At 37.1% G+C, this 20,274-nt stretch overlaps 1 protein-coding gene across 7 annotated transcripts in view; it reads right to left on the bottom strand.

The window, feature by feature from the left end:
• Positions 1-20,274, bottom strand: part of LTN1 (listerin E3 ubiquitin protein ligase 1) — a 64,929-nt gene that overhangs the window by 41,319 nt on the left and 3,336 nt on the right. For 4 of the 7 annotated variants that reach the window (XR_010154396.1, XM_009448521.4, XM_514851.9 and 1 more), the window contains exons 2-9: positions 17,351-17,554; positions 16,760-16,858; positions 15,317-15,547; positions 12,941-12,993; positions 11,746-11,926; positions 1,839-2,012; positions 1,120-1,310; positions 16-151 (exon numbers count right to left, since the gene is read on the bottom strand). Coding sequence is in view for 6 of the 7 variants with exons in the window: in XM_009448521.4 (XP_009446796.3) it covers positions 16-151; positions 1,120-1,310; positions 1,839-2,012; positions 11,746-11,926; positions 12,941-12,993; positions 15,317-15,547; positions 16,760-16,858; positions 17,351-17,554 (1,269 nt within the window). In the remaining variant the exon portion in view is untranslated. Of the gene's footprint in view, positions 1-15; positions 152-1,119; positions 1,311-1,838; positions 2,013-2,190; positions 2,605-11,745; positions 11,927-12,940; positions 12,994-15,316; positions 15,548-16,759; positions 16,859-17,350; positions 17,555-20,274 lie in introns of those variants that run through there. The other 3 variants (XM_063803422.1, XM_063803421.1, XM_009448615.5) reach the window with 2 other exon arrangements.

The raw sequence follows: 20,274 nt of genomic DNA on the forward strand, positions 1-20,274 counted from the left end.
TTACATTATAGATACCTGATCATTGACGAGCATCTGTTCAATCTCTTCCTCACCTAAGTTTTGCTGCATTATAAAACGTAAGCATTCAAAAAAAGCAGATATTACTGCCGAGGACTCTGAAGAGCTGGTTTTAGTTCTCTCTGTTGACAGCCTAAGAAATAATTAATAACTGGATTACTCTTTCATGAAGAAGAAACAAGAACTCAGAATTATCAAAATAAAGACCTCAAAAAGGCATCATGACAGAAGAAACATTTTTAAAGCAGTTTCTTAAACTACAAATTAAATACCAACGAAAATACATATAGCCCAATGAGAATATGAACTTAAAAACTTTGAAAAAGTTTTTCAAAAAATGTATCAGTAAAAAATAAAAATAAGAGAATATTTCCTTTTTCTTCTCCTTCTTCTATTTTTTTTTTTTTTTTTTTTTTTAGAAATAGGGTCTTACTATCTTGACCAGGCTGGTCTTGAACTCCTGGCCTCAAGCAATCCTCCCACTTTGGCCTGTGCTAGGATTACAGCTGTGAGGCACCACGCCTAGCCGAGATATTAATTTTCTATTCATGGACCAATCCACCTGCAAATTCGAGATAACTTATTAACCAAATAAAGATAATGGTGTAGTAAAAAAAATTTGTAATCATTAGTAAAATGATGTATCTTCTAAGTTCAACAAATGTACTGAAACAGTTTTTTAAGTGTGAATTTAAACATCTATAGTAGTTAAAGTTGTTGATGTTTTAAAAATTTCACTGGCTAATTTTCTGCATTTAGGCATTTGTATTTATCAACATAAAAAATAAAAAATGGTTACATGTGTCTGTGGTGCAATTGGTTAGCACATTCTGCTGTTAAAAAAATGGCTAATTTGAAAAATAGCCTAGTTGACCTATTTCCAACTAGGAGCTTTACCTTATTTATCTAACTTCCTGCTGTGTGCTACCACTGAAGTCTTGAACGTACTCAAGAAAAAAATATCAATTGTAATTCTCTGAAAACTTTAAAAGTATTTAATGAATAGTAAAACAACTTGGAGAAATTTAAGTAAGAAAGAAAATGAGTATAAAAACAAGAAAATCTGTTTTGTTTTAAAAATCAAAAATTTAAATTACTTACCCAGCAACTAGAGACGTGAGGAAATTTTTGAAGAAATCCAACTTTGGATTTGTGATGGACTGAGGGAGCTTGCTGATGAATGGCAGAAGGTAAGGATATATGACAGTAGCTAGACCCCGACCACCTTCACGAATCACAGTTGATAGCTTGGGAAACACACTCTTTTTTGCATTTACATGAAGCCAACAGTCCTAACCAAACAAAAGATTATAGTAGTAATTAGAGATCATAAACATACTTTTCTCAATTAAAAGAGAAAACATATAGGCTCTCAAAAAGAAAAACCAAGTATTTTACCTAAAAAAAGCTAAAATCTTTCACCACCATTAAAAACTAAAACTGAAATTATAAATGTATTACATATAATGATCATATATTCGACATGCTTACAATAAAGTATTGATTAGAAATAATTATTTAACTTCTATTTCTATAAAAGCTGCTTTCTAAAAGGGACAATTATATTTCAATCTTAATTATATTTCATCTTAAATATAAAATTCAGTTATGGTGACTGCACTAGGCCACATAAGGTTTAAAGAATAATTAATACTGGCAAAACAAAATAAAATAAAAACTCTATGCCATTTTAGTCACTTTAAGATTTATGCCAAGTTTAGATTATTTTATTTCCAAGAAAGCATTTTCCCAGTAAGTTTTGGATATTCTTATCTCATAGGTTCATTCCTCAGTGTACTAAATGTGCCTCTCTTACATACCTCAATAGTTGTAAGTGTATAGAGTACAGCTTCCCAGAGAGCTGGGCAGACAATTGGGTCACTGTCATCAATGCTAAGTAGAACTGATGGGCTCACTTTGGATGCTTCCTCTTTCATCAACTGTGGAATGCGCTGGCACAATGCAGAAACTAACTCAAAATAAGCTGAGCGAATCTAAAAGAATGCAAAGCTGAATTAAATTAAAACCCAGTAAAACTTGATAAGATTTTTAATTTATGGTAATAGTAGATTATTCACACTAACCCTCCCACTAAGAAAACTAAAATAGCTAGAAAAAATACTTTTTAAAATCTTAAGAGTATGAAATGGCTGAAAAGGCATAAGGAATTACCAAGGCAAAAGTGAAGGCTGAAAGAATTAATTCAACTTTCTCTTTCTTTGACTGAAGCAAACACAAATCCTCTTTAGTAGCAGAAGCCTTCATTTGGGGCCTCCATTATAGCCAAACAAACAGAAAATAAGACACCATGAGCAACAATCAGGAGAAATAAAAGATCTGAGACTTTAAATCTTAGAATGATCAGTCACAAATTCTATAATACAATGCTTATTATATTTGAAGGAACAAAAGTTTTAAAAAACTTTTACGAAAAAGGATCCTGGAAAAAGCAGAGCAGATCTGAAAAAGATCAAGCACAATTACTCAACTAAAAATAATTAAAACTTAAAGCTCAACTCATAGTTTAAGAACAATGCAATGGTCTGAATGTCTCCCTCCAAAATTAATATGTTGAAACTTAATCACCAGTGTGATAGTATTAAGAAGCGAGGACTCTAGGAGATGATTAGGTCTTGAGAGCACTACCCTCATGAATAGGATCAGATGGCCCTTACAAAAGGGTATGAGAGACCATGTTTACTCCTTCTGCCATGTGAGGACACAGCAAAAAGGAGCCATCTTTGAAACAGAGAAAGCAACCCTCACCAGACACTGAATCTGCTGGCACCTTGATCTTGAAATCTCCAGCCTATAGAACCGTGAGAAATAAATTTTTATTATTTACAAATTACTCCATCTAAGGTACAGTTTATCCCTTGGTACCTGCAGGGGATTGGATCAAGGACATCCCACCCTCCCACCCCCACACATATACCAAATTCTCAGGAATTACATAAAATGTCCCTGACATAAAATGGCGTAATATAGTCGGCCCTCCATATCCACGGGTTCCTCATCTACAGTTGATTGAATCCACACATGCAGAACCTGCAGATATGGAAGGCTGACTGTATTTTGTTAAAGTAGCCTGAATGGACTAAGACAGCTGGAGGTTAGATACAAATAAGAGAGAATCAGTGAACTAGAAGACCGAGCAAAAGAAATTATCCGCAAAGCATCACGGAGAGACAAAAACACAAATCCTCTTTAGTAGCAGAAGCCTTCATTTGGGGCCTCCATTATAGCCAAACAAACAGAAAATAAGACACCATGAGCAACAATCAGGATAAAGTGAGGTTTAATATCTATTTAATCAGAATCCCAAAACAAGAGAAGAATGAGGAAGGAAATACCTAGAGATAATAGCTGAGAATTTTACAGAGCCAATGAAATACACCAAGTCAAAGATTCAAAAAGTCCAACAAATCCCAAGCAGGATACATAAAGGAAATCCACACAAAGACACATTATGCAACTGGGAAAACACAAGGAGAAAATCTTAAAAGTAGCCCAAGGAGAAAGATAAACCACCTTCAAAAGAAGGACAATAAGATTGATAGTTAATTTTGACAGCAATAATTTAATCAGAAGACATGGAATAGTATCTTCAACACAAAAATAACTACCAACATAAAATCCTGTACTCAGCAAATATGTCTTTCAAGAATGAGGATGAAGGCCGGGCATGGTGGCTCACATCTGTAATCCCAGAACTTTGGGAGGCTGAGGCGGGAAAATCACTTAAAGCCAGGAGTTCAAGACTGGGCTGGCCAACATAGCAAAACCCCATCTCTACTAAAAATACAAAAATTAGCCAGGCATGGTGGCACATGCTTGTAATCCCAGGATTTGGGAGGCTGAGGCACAAAAATCACTTGAATCCGGAAGGCGGAGGTTGCAATGTGCCCAGATTGCACCACTGCACTCCAGCCTGGGTGACAAAGCAAGACTCTGTCCCAAAAAAAAAAAAAAAAAAAAAAAAAGAATGAGGGCAAAATAAAAACACCTTCTGACACAAAGCAACAAATATATAGGCAAATCTAAACAAAGATTGAGAGTATAATATTTTGTGAGATTTAAAAATACATACATATCTAACCCCACAAAATATTTTATGTATATTTTATATAAAATATTACCAAATCAAAGTTAGCAAAGTATTTTAAAAGACATGACATTTATAAAGACAGCAAACTTCTAGCTATGCCGAGAAACTTTGATCGTAAAACATCAGAAAAATCAAGAAAATTTTGCTTTGCTTAGAAATCAAGCATTCATTCATGAAAGAAACAAAAACCATAAGGACTGAACAGATTGTAAAACATTATTCTAGAATGCAAAAGACCTAAGATAACCAAAAGAATTTTGAAAAAGAACAAAGTTGGAAGTTTTCAACACAATATAAAACATTCATAATCAAGTGCATGGTATTGGGTGTAAGGATAGACATACAGATCAGTGGACAGAACAGAGTCTAAAATTAAAGTTGTACATATATGGTCAAGTGAATTCTGACAAAGATGTCAGAATAAGGATGGGATAGTCTTTCAGCAACTGAATACTACATAACCAAAAAATTAATTTTGACTCTCACCTTCAGTTTATATGCAAAAAAAACCTCTAAATCCACTACATGGAGCTAACCTATAAAACTTCTAAAATAAAATATAGAAAATCTTTGCAAACTTGGGCAAAGATTTCTTAGATAAGACATCAATCTATTAACTGGCCATTCAAATAGTAAAAATAAAAAATAAGACATCAAAAAGCACAACCATAAAAGAAAAATGATCAATTAAGCTTCATCAAAATTAAAACATCTACTCTTCAAAAACACTAATGAAATTAAAAGGCAAGCCATATACTGGAAGAAATCATTCATCATACTTTTATCTGACACATGCTTCTACTCAGGATAAATACAGCACACTTGCAACTCAAAAATAACCAAACTGCAATTTTAAAATGGACCAAAAAATACGGATGAGTGAGAGCCCAATATATCAGTCCTCCTAAAAAGGAGGCTCTGTGGATAAAACACACACAAAAAACAACTACCTGAGGACTCTGGAGACTGAAATACAGATGCATTTTAGAAGAGAATCAAACTGGGAGTAAGTGATCCATGTAGATTGAGATCCCAACTTTTGCAGCTTTGCCCAAACGTGGCTGTGGTCGCCATCACAAAGGCACAGGACCAGCTACAACTTCAGTAGAAAGACTGACATCTTTCTGGCCAGAGGAACTAGAAGAACCAGGAAAGAAGGCCAGGATAATGCGGGATGACGCAGGAGAGTGATGGGGGACTCTAGAAAGGAGAGGGCCACAGAAAGGAACCCCTATATTCTGTATTTTAACAGCCTAAATCTATAGCTTATCTCTGAACCATGCATGTGCACTCCACTATGCCCAGCTAATTTTTAAATTTTTTTTAGAGATATGAGTCTAACTATGTTGCGCAGGCTGGTCTTGAATTCCTGGCCTCAAGTAAACTAGAAGCAGCTTAAAGCTAAAACAAGAAATGAACTGAGAGCTAAGCCATTTCCCACCACAGGCATAATGGTTTGGTATGAGTCTAATCAAGTTAACTGCCTCCTAACAAAAAAAAAAATACCCTTTGGATAAATATAAAATAATCCAGTCTCCAAAACATAACATTCACAATGTCCAGTATACAATCTTAAATTAGTCAACATACCAAGAGACACAAAAATGTGGTCTCATCACAAAGGATAAGACAGTTAACTGATGTCAACCCCAAGATGACGCAGATGTTATCAGACATGGATTTTAAAAAGCTATTAAAACTATACTCAATAAGGTAAAGGAAAATACGATGAGGATGAATGGGGAAAAAATAGACAATTTCATCTAAGAAACAGAAAATATAAAAAACCAAGTGGAAGTTCTAGGAATAAAAAATTTATGAAATAAAAAATAAGCAAAAGATTACAACAGACACCTCCAAAAAGAAGATATACAAATGGCCCATAAACATATTAAAAGATATTCAACATCATTAGTCATCAGGGAAATGCAAATTAAAACCACAATGAGAAACCTCTATTCCAGAGGTCAGTAAACATTTTCCATAGGGAGATACAGAGTAAATATATTAGGGTTTGCAGGCCATGTCGTCTCTGTTGCAACTACTTAGCTCTGCTTTGTAGAAGTAAAGTAGCCATAGATGATACATAAAACTATTTACAAAAATAGATGTTTCCCTCATGTCCATGGGGATGAAAAAAACAAAAACAGATGTGCCAGATTTGACACACGAGCTATTGCAATCCCTGATCTCATACCCAGGAGAATGACCTAAATTAAAACGGCTGACAATATGAAACATGAGGATATGGAGCAACTAAAAATCTCACACATTGCTGGTAGGAGTACTACAACTTTAGAAAACATCTTGGTAGCTTCCTATAAACATATACTTACCATATGACATATCAATTCCTCTCCTTACTCAAGAAAGATAAAAACATATGTTCACACGAAAACTGTACAAAACTAAACAATAAAATGGACTGCTGATATATGCAACAACATGAATGAATCTTAAAACATTACACTAAGCAAAAGAAGCTAGATAGAGAGTAATGTCTAGCTCCATTTATATGACAGCATAGAAAAGACAAATCTAATCTGTAGTGATGGGAGGCAAATCAATGACTGCCTGGGATAAAGGCAGAGGATGACTTGGAAGGACAAAAGGAATGCATTTTGGGTAAAAAAAAAAAAAAAAGTTCTATTTCTTTATTGTAGTGGTTATATAAGTATATATACATGTAGACAGGTGTATACATCTGTCAAAACTTAAACTGTAAAAATGGCTGCATTTTACAGGACTGTGTGCAAATTATACTTCAAAAAAGTTGATTTTTTTAGAATTATTATAGGATATTTTAAAGTACCCAAATAAATTGAGAGAGGCCAGGCATGGTGGCTCACACCTGTATTCCCAGCATTTTGGGAGGCCAAGCCTGGTGGATCATTTGAGGTCAAGAGTTCGAGACCAGCTTGGCCAACACAGTGAGACCCTGTCTCTACTAAAAGTACAAAAATTAGCTGGGCATGCTGGCACGCGCTTGTAATTCCAGCTACTTGGGAGGCTGAGGCAGGAGAATCACTTGAACCCAAGAGGCAGAGGTTGCAGTGAGCCAAGATGATACCACGGCACTCCAGTGTGGGCAACAAAGTGAGACTCTGTCTCAAAAAAAAAAAAAAAAAAATTGAAAGAGATGAGAAGTTCATGGATAGGAAGACTCAACAACATAAAGAAAGCAAGTTTCTCCATATTGGTCTATAAATTGAGTACAACCCCAATTAAAATTCTAGTTAGACGTTTTTTGAGAAATTCAATAAATGTACTGGAATTTGTTTTGTTGAGACAGGATCTCACTCTATTGCCTAGGCTGGAGTGCAGTGGCAGCGCAATCAAAGCTCACTGCAGCCTCAATCTCCCAGGCCCAAGTGATCCTCCCACCACAACTTCCCAAGTACTTAGGACTACTAGCACTCCCCACTGTGTCTAGCTAATTTTTTTACATTTTTTAGATGGGGTCTAACTATGTCATGCAGGCTGGTCTCAAACTCCTGGCCTCAAGTCATCCTCCCACCTTGGCCTCCCAAAGGTCTGGAGTTACAGGCATGAGCCACCACGCTCAGCCCAAATTTACTGAAATTTTTATGAAAGAATAAAGTTCTGGCCAGGTGCAGTGGTTCATGCATGTAATCCCAGCACTCTGGGAGGCCGAGGCAGGTGGATCACCTGAGGTCAGGAGTTCGAGACCAGTCTGGCCAACACGGCAAAACCCTGTCTCTACTAAAAATACAAAAATTAGCTGGGCGTGGTGGCAGGCACCTGTAATCCCAGCTACTCGAGAGGCTGAGGCAGGAGAATCGCTTGAACCCAGGAGGTGGAGGTTGCAGTGAGCTGAGATCGTGACGCTGCATTCCAGCCTGGGCAACAGAGTGAGACTCCCTCTCAAAAAAAAAAAAGAATACAACCCAAAATATGTGACTAACCTGAGCAGGTATTAGGACATATCATAAGGCCAGGCACAGTGGCTCATGCCTGTAATCCCAAATGGGAGGCTGAGGCGGGCAGATCACCTGAGGTCAGGAGTTTGAGACCAGCCTGCCCAACATGGTGAAACTCCATTTCTAGTAAAAATACATAAATTATCTGGGCATGGTGACAGGCGCCTCTAATCCCAGCTACTCGGGAGGCTGAGGCAGGAGAACAGCTTGAACCTGGGAGGTGGAGGTTGCAGTGAGTTGAGATTGAGCCACTATACTCCAGTCCAAGTGACCGAGTGAAACTCTGTCTCAAGAAAACAGCCTGGCCAACATGACAAAACCCCGTCTCTACTAAAAAATACAAAAATTAGCCAGGCGTGGTGGTGGGCACCTGAGTGCCAAGCTACTCGGGAGGCTAAGGGAGGAGAATTGCTTGAACCTGGGAGGTAGAGGTTGCAGTGAGCTGAGATCGTGCCACTGCACTTCAGCCTAGGTGACAGAGTAAGACTCTGTCTCAAAAAAAAAAAAAAAAGACATATCATAATGTCATACTGACAGTGGCACTGGTATAACAAGAAACAGAGACCAATGCATCAGAACATAATTTAGGGCAAATTTCTGAATGTATGATTTTTTTTTTTTTAAATAGGTTCCTGCTCTTCCCCTAGGCTGGAGTGCAGTGGCACAATCATGGCTCGCTGCAGCCTTGACTTCCTGGGATCAAGCGATCCTCCTGCCTCAGTCTCCAAGTAGCTGGGACAATAGGGGTGTGCCACCACACCCAACTAATTTTTTAATTATTTTTTTGTAGAGACAGGGTCTTGCCATGTTGTCCAGGCTGGTTTGGAACTCATGGGCTCAAGTGACCCACCTGCCTTGGCCTCTCGAAGTTCTGGGATTACTGGCATAAGCCACTGTGCCCAGCAATATATAAGAACTTAATGTCTTGTAACGGCATGACCACAGATCAACAGGGAAAAAAAATAAACAGTTTACTAGGTAATGTTAGGAAAACTGACTCACCATATATGAAGAAAAATGTAACTAGATCTATACTTAACACCAAATGAAAAGGTAGATTATTGATGAAGTGAAGATTTTATATGAAAGGTAAAACTGCATATAAAGCCTACAACTATAAAGCTAAAAAATTCAAAATATAAGAATATCTTTATGACTTAAAGGTGGGAGTAGCCTTCATAAGGCAAAAATCAGTGACTTTGATCACATCAAAATTAAGATTTCTTTCTGACATAAGACACATGGGAGAGATGACAGAATGGGAGCTTTTTTGCATTGCCTAAAAATGACAAAAGATAATCTGTCATGAGATTAGAATTTTTAAAAAAGACAAAAAGACTAATATTTAGATTATAAAAGGGACTCCTGCATAAAAAGAAAAAGAGAACTCCAAAAAAGGAAAAATGAACAAGAAACACAAAAACAAAAACGCTAAAAATTCTTGAAGAGATGCAAAATCACCAATAAGGAAAGTAATTCCAGTTAAAGAGAGATATCACCTGAATTCCTATTAGGCTGATGAAAAATTAAGCAGCTGAATGTTGCCTACTGAAGGCTAGAATATAAGGTTATGTAGTAGCAGCTGAATGCTGCCTACTGAAGGCTAGAATATAAGGTTATGTAGTAGCAGCTGAATGCTGCCTAGTGATGGCTAGAATATAAGGTTATGTAGTAGCAGCTGAATGCTGCCTAGTGATGGCTAGAATATAAGGTTATGCAGTATAGGAGTCATCACGTACTGATGGTTGAGTCTAGAGTAATGCAGCCCTTCAGGAGAGCAATCTGGCACTATTTTAGGAAATTAGGTATGCACACACTTCACTGACTCAGCAATTCAGATAATTTCTTAAGATCCAAGGACACATGAATGAAGATGTTCATTGCTGCATTACTTGTGAAGGCAAGGAGTTGGAGGCAATCAGGATCTATCACTGGAGGAATGGGCAGGTTAAATGAATAGGTACATGCAAACTTCTGAATACTACAAGGCAGTTAGAAGTCATGAATCAGATGTACATACAGGAACATGATGGATCTTTTTTGAAAAAGCAATAAAGAAAAAGTAATAAATGGAATAAAATATAACAGCATCATTTATGTGAATTAAAAACTCAAGCACACACAAAAGCACGTTTTTCAAAAATACAGTCAATCCTCACAAATCCCATGTTTGCCAATTCACCTACTTGCTAAAATTAATTTGTAACCCCAAAAACAAAACTTGCAGTGTCTTAGGCCGGGCACGGTGACTCACACCTGTAATCCCAGCACTTTGGGAGGCCGAGGTGGGTGGATCATCTGAGGTTAGGAGTTTGAGACCAGCCTGGCCAACGTGGTGAAACCCTGTCTCTACTAAAAATATTTAAAAATCAGCCGGGCGTGCTGGTGGGCACCTGTAATCCCAGCTACTTGGGAGGCTGAGGCAGGAGAATCACTCAAACCCAGGAGGCAGATGTTGCAGTGAGTCTAGATCACGCCATTGCACTCCAACCTGGGTGACAAGAGCGAAACTCCATCTGGAAAAATAAACAAAAAACTTGCAGTGTCTTGCAGTCATTTGTGGACATGCATAGAATGGCAAAAAATCTGAGTCACCCACGTGCACATTCCCAGCTGAGGTTGAACAAGGCGACGTTCCCTTATTTCAGCTCTCATACTGTAAACAAGTGTCCTTTTCACAGTACTTTTTCAAATTTTTGTGCTTTTGATTGGTGATTTCATGTTTTAAATGGCCTCCAAGCAGCAGCACTGAAGTGCTGTCTATTGTATCTAGGCACAAGAACGCTATGATATGCCTTACAAAGAAAATATGAGTTAGATACGCTTTATCCAGGCATGAGTTTTAGTGCTGTTGGCCATGAGTTCAATGCTAATGAATCAACAATAGCTATGAAAAAAAGGTGTCTTTATACAGAGACACACATAAAACAAGGTTATGGTGGGGTGGGGGGAGGGGGGAGGGATACCATTAGGAGATATACCTAATGCTAAATGACGAGTTAAGGGGTGCAGCACACCAGCATGGCACATGTATACATATGTAACTAACCTGCACATTGTGCACATGTACCCTAAAACTTAAAGTATAATAATAATAATAAAAAAAAGAACTACCAAAAAAAAAACAAAAAAAACAAAAAACAAGGTTATGTACTGGTTGTGTCAGTTATCAACTGACAAAAATGCTGTGAATAGCTCACAAGAACCTAACCCTGTATTTCCCGTAAGGGCAATGCCTCAGTATTCACTAAGTCAGTATTCATGATGAGTTTATAGAAAGTAACTACTAAGAATGATAAGAATCAACTGCACAAACAAAAGCACATATATTAAACATAGTAGACCAGTCAGCCAGTGAAAGTAGAGAATGGAGAGATAGACAAAAGGGAAAAAATAAATTAATTAAATGAGAAGAGACTTGCACACACCAATTTCAAGGTGCTATGAACAAAGGAGTATGGTAATTCATACTGATAATTCTAAATCTGAGGCCCAAACTAAATAAAAAAGTAAAAACAGAGTAACATTCTAGTAAGAGAGGTAATTCAGTAAATGAATAGCCTACCACACAGATGTGCTTGCAGAGTTCTAAGTATAAACAATAAACATAAAACATAAACTAAGAAGATGGGGGTAAGGAATCAGAGAAATGTCTTAAGATAAAAAAGATTAATATACCTGAGGTACACTGTGTTTTCCATACTTCCAAAACTTATTCTGTGATAAAAGAGACTTAAATTTCTCCTCCAGAGAATCAAGCTCATTATCAGGTAAAAGACAAAGCAATCTCTTTAATGCCAATAAGGAACAAGTTACAACCCGGTAGAATTTAGCTTCTCTTTCTTCCTCTGGAACAGTTCTTGATATAAAACAAAATAAATATATTTAAAAATTTAGAATTAGCCAAACTATGTATCTGGTGGTTCTATTTAAAATGTTTTATCATTAAATATCTACCAAAGTTACTTTATTTCTATCTTCTATTTCCCCTGTGCCAACGCCCCTCAAAATGTAAACATACAAAGAAATTTAATCACATACTTTACTACTAATACAAGGTGAAAGAAGACGAAAAGCCAAGGCTTGCAATAAGTGAGAAAGTATACCGCTCTCGGTAGCATGTACAAGGGTGATCCCAGGGAATGGATATCAAGCCATCTAAGACTATTTTCCCTCAAGGACTCTTAAAACTTTAATTAGAATATAGAAATAAACAAAATAGTTTACTACTCTTTCAACAGAACTATTTATATTCTTCAACTATGTTCAACCAGACCTTAAAATACTTCCTCCTACAACTGTCAAAAAGTAAAGAAGGAAACTTAAAAACATCTCTTTCTAATACAACCAAATGTGTAGCTCCCAGGTAATTCAAGTTAAATAGCAGGACAACTTGCAAGTAAAAGCACTTAATACAGCATCTCACATATAGCATTATGTTATTTTCATCTCTACATATATTATTCCTTCTTTTTAAAAATGTCACACAGGGCCGGGCCCAGTGGCTCATGCTTGTAATGCCAACACTTTGGGAGGCCGAGGCGGGTGGATCACCTGAGGTCGTGAGTTCGAGACTAGCTTGACCAACATGGTGAAACCCCGTCTCTATAAAAAATACAAAAAAATTAGCCAGGTGTAGTGGTGCATGCCTATAATCCCAGCCACTCGAGAGGCTTAGGCATGAGAATCATTTGAACCCAGAAGCTGGAGGTTGCAGTGAGCTGAGACTGCACCACTGCAATCCAGCCTGGGTGACAGAGTGAGACTCTGTCTCAAAACAAAAACAAAAACAAAAAGTCACATTGAAATCATCTGATTACTTATGAGTGAAACAAATCCTTAACATGAGTTACAATGAAACAATACAACTTACTGCGGGTCACTGAGTGTATCAGGTGTTTCTTTTATAAGATGATCCTGCAGCACCTACAAAGGGGGGGAAATACCAAAGCCTTTGGTTTTACTGAACTGTCAATGGTGAACAGACAGAGCCTAGTTAAATAAAATCCACTTTTTAAAAATCCCCATAAACCTCATCTTACCTAAGAGCAGAATCAAATAGCAAAACTGAAAGGTTTGAATTTTACCAATTTTCCTTTTCCTAACAATTCCCAAGGTTAGCTGCTTTAGATACTTCTTCCCCACGCACCTATAAATACTCCTGACCACTTGTTCCTCCATTTCTCTTGCGCACAGCAATGAAGTGAATGTGAATCTGGGAGATAAATTAGGCTCTGCTTTCCTCTCCCCTCTTTCTGTAAGCCTGCTTGCCCACAAAGAACACCATACATTGTGCTCTGCTCCAACACAGAGGAAGGTATGAGGTTTTCAAATATGGGGAAGTCTGTTTCCTCCTGGGGTGCAGTGCAAGGGAGTCCACTGTTCCAGTAACTGCTTTATCAGCAATAACAATAACTAACACTTATTGAGCTTTTGCATGTGCCAGGTATTGCTTTGAGCACATTTTAGGCATTAACTAAATCAATCCTCATAACTCCATGAAGTACAAGTTAATTCCTGCTTTATAGATTATGAAATGAAGGCACAGAAACTTGCCCAAGGTCACACACCTAGTTGCTAGCTGATGGCAGAGTGGGACTAGAACCAATGGTGTGACCCAGAGCCCATGTCTTATAGACAGTATGATATACTATCTATAATGCTGACATTTTGATTTTCATTTGCCTAACTCCTCTCTAATACATGGGTTTGGAACTGGAGACAGTTCAATGCCAACAGCTGTAATGAACTGTAACATAGCCAACTAAAGGGAAAATAAAATGGAAGAAATAACCCAATGTTCAATGATTAGTTATCCATCCATGACAAAGCCAAGAACAAATTTATTTTCTAAAGCCTATGAAGAGCCAAACTAGTTGTCTCAAAATCCATTTCCTAAAGCTCTTAGTGTCCAAACTCATGACACTTCACTCTTGTAACATTTATAACTTGGCATTTTAAATCAACCAATGATTCTTATGCTACAGATGGGTTAGAAAACTCCATTTGAGCATATGATTAAAGCTACAAACCCTCTCTCTAGAAAAACATGCTTGGTACACCTGAGAAATGAAGAATGGAAGAACCTAAATGAGGTACTACAATCAAGTAATGTGTTGGGGAGTGCTGGGTGAAGAGATTAGATAGGGAAGCAGGGACCAGATCATGCAGAGCCTTGTATGTCAAGACAAGAAATTTGAACTTAAAAGTGTAATGGAGAGCCACAGGAAGGATGGCTAATTGAAAGGAGGAAGGAAAGCAGGGGGAGAGGGTCAGATGGAAATGTTTAAGTAGGGTTATACACAGGGTGTTGTGGAAACACAGGAGTACTAAATAAGGGAATAAATGCAAGCATAGATTTTTTAAAAAATTATCAATTCCCTCCTCACTTCTACTTCATCTACTTTTATTTCTCAATATAATTCTAACAACTTTGTTGTCTGGTTTTTCTAGTCCATATATTGGGAATAGCAAATGAAGGGGGAAGAAATGAGACACTACTAGAAACAGACACACTGAAAGCCACAAACAGGTATGGCTGGTAACTTTTTATGAGAAAGTTATGGCAAAAGTGTTAGCCCAGTGTGGAGAAACTTTATCTGAAAATGGGAGTATAAATTTGTTTGGCCTTTTGAAGGGCCATTTATCATTATCTATAAAAAATTTTAATGCTCTTATTCTTTGGCCCAACATATGCTTACTAGAAGTTCTAGTAAGTATCACTCCCACAAGGGTATGAAGAGATCTACTCAAGAATGTTTACTGAAATAGCATTTGTTATGATAAAAATTGGAAAAAAATCCAAATGTATATTAATCTAAAAAGTTAAATAAACTACAGTACATCCATGTATAGTAATACCAGAGAGCCAATAAAAAGAAAAAGACACTAAGTTAGATCTGTATATATATATATAGATATGGAAACACGAGAGAAAATAATTTTAGATTTTTAGATATATTACTTGTTTAGATTACATAAAACATGTCTACTTTTTAAAAATATAATAAAGACTTCAAAATTAAAATGGAAAATTTAAATACTGTAGAAAGATCCAATCCAAAATGTTAATTTTGTTAAAGATCCAAAATGGTTATTTAACTAAACAGAATTTTAAAAAGGCAACCTGCAGTTGGAAATACTCTACTTACTCATTCCCCTACAATCCCAAGTAAAAGAGCTGTCATTATGCTTATAACCCTTAAATACTTAAAAAAAAAAATAGATTCAGAATGATTCCAGAACTTACACTTGTAATTTCATCCTTACAAAATGCTATGGCTTCAGGTTGCTTGCTTGGAGGAAAAGCCGCTTCAAATGCATCTTTTGCTGCAAACGCAGCTGGTGTGTAAGTATCACACTGAGCCATTAGCCAATATCCCATTAAACTTTTTAAGTAGGGAGCCAACTGTTTCTTTACTTTAAGGATAAGTTTTTCAAAAGCTTGTTGTGTGGCTTCTCGGACGCGACGGTCATGATCCTATTAAAAATATAAATGTGATTTAAAATAGCTCTAGCCCATAAAAACAATCACAGACATTTCTGGATATGCTATAATGACCCATTACCAAGAATTCACCTATGTATTAAGCTAAACTGAAATCATTTTTTTTAAATCAATAATTTGGAGGTTTTAAAATCAGAAACTATGTAAAATAATTTATTAATTTTTCTTTCTCACCTTCTCCCAATGAGATAGGATTGTATTCAACACAGATTCAAAGTTGGGCCTTGAGGCCGAGCCTGGTGGCTCGTGCCTATAATCTCAGTACTTTCGGTGGCCGAGGCAGGCGGATTATTGGCGGTCAGGAGTTCAAGACCAGCCTGGCCAACATGGTGAAACCCCGTCTCTACTAAAAATACAAAAAATTAGCGGGGCATGGTGGCACACACCTGTAATCCCAGTTACTCAGGAGGCTAAGGCAGGAGAATCACTTGAACCCAGGAGATGAGGTTGCAGTGAACAGAGATCGCGCCACTGCACTCCAGCCTGGGTGACAGAATGAGACTCCGTCTCAATTAAAAAAAAAAAAAAAAAGTTGGGTCTTCAATAATTAAGCAACTCACTCTCATTCTTCTGCAGCAAATATACAGGGAATAAAATCACTATCAAAATTTATTAAAACTGGAAAGCACCTGGGTAATTCTCTAGTAACAACCTAATTTCTGAAAACAGACTTCCTAAATGTTCTTCATAACCCAACACAATCCAATCTTTTTTTTTTTTTTTAAAGACATTGTCTTGCTCTATTGTCCAGGCTGGAGTGCAGTGGTGCAATCTTGGCTCACTGCAACCTCCGCCCCGCCGGGTTCAAGCGATTTTCCTGCCTCAGCCTCCCAAGTAGCTGGGATTACAGGCATCCATCACCACACCCGGCTAATTTTTGTATTTTTAGTAGAGACAGGGTTTCACCATGTTGGCCAGGCTGGTCTCAAACTCCTGACCTCAAGTGATCTGCCCACCTCAGCCTCCCAAAGTGCTGGGATTACAGGCATGAGCCACCATACCAGGCCCCAATCTCTTTTTTTATTTCCACGCTCTTCTCAAGTGTTAACAATTCAATCTGCATAACAATGCTGACATAACATTTAATAACCCTCACCAAAAATCAACATTATAAATTTGAGAGTCTCCATGACTCCAACCAAAAAATATACAACAGAAATAAACTAGCAAAGTTTTAATACTTACAAGTGAAATTTTGCAAAAAATTCTTGGCCAATATGGAAGAACTCCTTTCACAGTTTCTGTGTCTCTCTCTGTACACATGGTTCCAAATTCCTGCATAGCCTAAAAGTAAGTTATTAACATCATTAGGATTAACAACCATAATACTGGCTATAGATTATTCTGTTCTGGAAGCTTTGTCTATTTTATGTAATAGGAGAATACACTATTTCTCTTTATGCCATATGAGACTAGTTTGAAGAGCTCTTTCACAGGCTACTATGGTAGAAACTCTTCAGTTGTTTTTTAAAAAATAAAACATCTACAAACAAAAAAAACTCATTTAAAGTTACAAGGTCAAAGTTACATTCCCTAATGGGAAAAACTATACAGCGAAAATTCCAAAGCACTTTAAAAAAGTTCACTGTAACAAACTAATTTACGACCTAGAAAATAAATATCAACTAAGTTTAAGACTCTGTGTCAGAAAAAAGTACAATTATAAAAGAACTTAGCAATAAATTGTTCATTTTTCTTTACATAAAACATGCTAATGACATTTTATTTTAACAAAGGGATTTTCTTGATAATTTTTATGAAAACAAGAAAACTTGCTTTTAATTTTGTGGTGACATCTTTCTTTGAAAGTTTCCGCAGCACCATTCGGAAATCAGAATCTACAAGACTGTCAATTTCTTCAGCTCCTTGAATAGCAGGAACATAACCTAGGTCACTCTGAGATGTTCCAAAACCAATAAATCCAGGCACTGTTCCCTGTTCTTTGGCAAGGAGTTCTGCAGCTCGGCCACTGTTTGAAGGCTGATAAGAAAATTACGGAGAAAAAAAGTCAGAGTTCAGGAAGGGTTCAAAACTTAACTTTATAATTCCTTGGCTATTCCCATGGTCAGAATGAGCTTTTATTTTATTTTATTTTTTCCTAGCCTAAAATTTCATCTATTGCAAAGTTCCCCAAAGATTAATGGTTTTCTTGCCAAGAATCCATCAATACTGATCCTAGAAATTATTCCGTTTCCTAAACATTAGAATGTTTTGTAAACCGTGGATACAATCCATTAGTGGCTCATGATATCAATATAATGGACCATGACAGAATTTTAAAGAAATTGATTAAAATTTTTAAAATCAGAATGTATCACATGCAGGAAAATTTTCATAAATGCTGTTTTATGAATTTTTTATTTCTAACTTTCATATAAATAGTATGTATACACATATGTATACTATGTAATGATGTAAAATGAACTCATAAATAGAACCCATCCTTTCATTCACCCATTAAATGAACAAATATTTATTAAACAATCACAATGGCCCAGGTCTAATGATAGCTGCCTCTAGACTGAGAGTTCCTTGAGAGTGGATACACTCATTTCCACATACTCCAAAGCCTAGCCTAACCTCTTTGGGCTAAAATTACATTATTATAGCCATAAAAATCAATACAACAGTCAATCTATAATACAGACTCCTTTGTTTTGAATCATAGTCAGTGGTTTCTTTGACTGATACACAATATAGTAGTCTTCTACTAAAAGGAGGTGAGTTGATACAGAGAAAGAAAATATTTGAACTGCTAAAAGAAATTAACTTATTGTTATCTAAACAGAAAATGCTTCAGTTTGACCACCAAGCTGACATCACAACCCATCTAAAGTCATCTATTTCTTATTTCTCTATAAGGATGTTTGCCAACGGTTATCCAAATGTGTGATTCAAATTGCTCATACCGGCCGGGCACAGTGGCTCACGCCTGTAATCTCAGCACTTTGGAAGGCCGAGGTGGGCAGATCACGAGGTCAGGAGTTCGAGACCAGCCTGGCCAACATGGTGAAACCCCATCTCTACCAAAGATACAAAAAATTAACTGGGCGTGGTGGCGCACACCTGTAATCCCAGCTACTCGGGAGGCTGAGGCAAGAGAATCGCTTGAACTGGAAGGCGGAGGTTGCAATGAGCCAAGATTGTGCCATTGCACTCCAGCCTGGGTGACAGGGCGAGACTCTGTCTCAAAAAAAAAAAAAAAAAAAACAAATTGCTCATACCGGCCAGGCAAGGTGGCTCATGCCTGTAATCCCAACACTTTGGGAGGTCAAGGCGGGTGGATCACTTGAGCCCTGAAGTTCGAAACCAGCCTCGGCAACATGGCAAAACCCTGTCTCTACTAAAAACACAAAAATTAGCCAGGCGTGGTGGCATGTGCCTGTAATCCCACCTACTCAGGAGGCTGAGTCATGAGAATTGCTTGAACCTGGGAGGCTGAGGTTGCAGTGAGTCAAGATTGTGCTACTGCACTCCACCCAGGGCAACAGAGCGAGGCTCTGTCTCAAAAAAAAAAAAAAAATTGCTAATACCTAGCAAAAGTGTGTTTGGAAAATTCATCTGACAAGGAATAATCTGGCCTACTTCCTAAACTGAATTGAGTGAACAGGAAAGAAAATGATGGCCTGCATTACATTTGTTTTCAATCTGTAGCATTTAAGACTAATTCCAAAAAAGGTTCTCTATTTTTTTTTTTAAGTGAAAGTAAGTTTATTAAGAAAATAGGTCAGGCGCGGTGGTTCATGTCTGTAATCCCCGCACTTTGGGAGGCTGAGGAGGGAGATCACCTGAGATCAGGAGTTCAAGACCAGACTGGCCAACATGGTGAAACGCCATCTCTACTAAAAATACAAAATTAGCCAGGCATGGTGGCACATGCCTTTAATCCCAGCTACTTGGGAGGCTGAGGCAGGAGAATTGCTTGAACCCAGGGGGCAGAGATTGCAGTGAGTCGAGATCGCGCCATTGCACTCCAGCCTGGGCAAAAAGAGCGAAACTCCATTTCAAAAAAAAAAAAGAAAAGAATAAAAGAATGGCTACTCCATAGGCAAAGCAGCTGTTCTCTATTTTTTAAGTTTATTAAAATGAATTAATATTAATTATTCAATTCACCTTTCTCAATATTGGTACATGAATAAAGAGCCACAAAGGAAGTAGTTAGTGAATTATAATTCTTAAACTAAATATGATGACTTTAGGGTATCAGAATTTTCTACAATCTCATGTGTAAATGGTTTTATTATGAAACAGAATAAAAAACTAACTATTGCTAACATCTAAAGGAGTTGAGGCTGAAATAACAGAATTAGGAGTGATAACTAGGGGCAAAAGAGAAGGTATCAAATTTCCAGTCTCCAATTTAAAAGTAACAAGTTACTTTTAAATGCACTATCTTTTTTTAATGTCTACTTTAAATTTAAAATATAGTTACTCTTATGATCTTTGTATGTTAAGTGCTATACCCATAGTTCAATAAAAATTAAGAAACAATTCTATTTATGGCACTTATTTTTTTTTTGTACTATGCCTACTTCTGTCTACACTCTTTCATGCCTAGCTTCTAGAGTTATCTGTGGTGGCAATCCTGAGTCTACAAAGACCAAACCAAGGAAGACTTACAAGACCTTTCACCATCTAACCTCAACTTTTCCCAGTCTTATCTCCTGCCACTTTTCCTTCCCTTGCCCCACTTCCTTCTC

Source organism: Pan troglodytes, chromosome 22, assembly GCF_028858775.2.
Source record: "Pan troglodytes isolate AG18354 chromosome 22, NHGRI_mPanTro3-v2.0_pri, whole genome shotgun sequence".
Taxonomy (NCBI): domain Eukaryota; kingdom Metazoa; phylum Chordata; class Mammalia; order Primates; family Hominidae; genus Pan; species Pan troglodytes.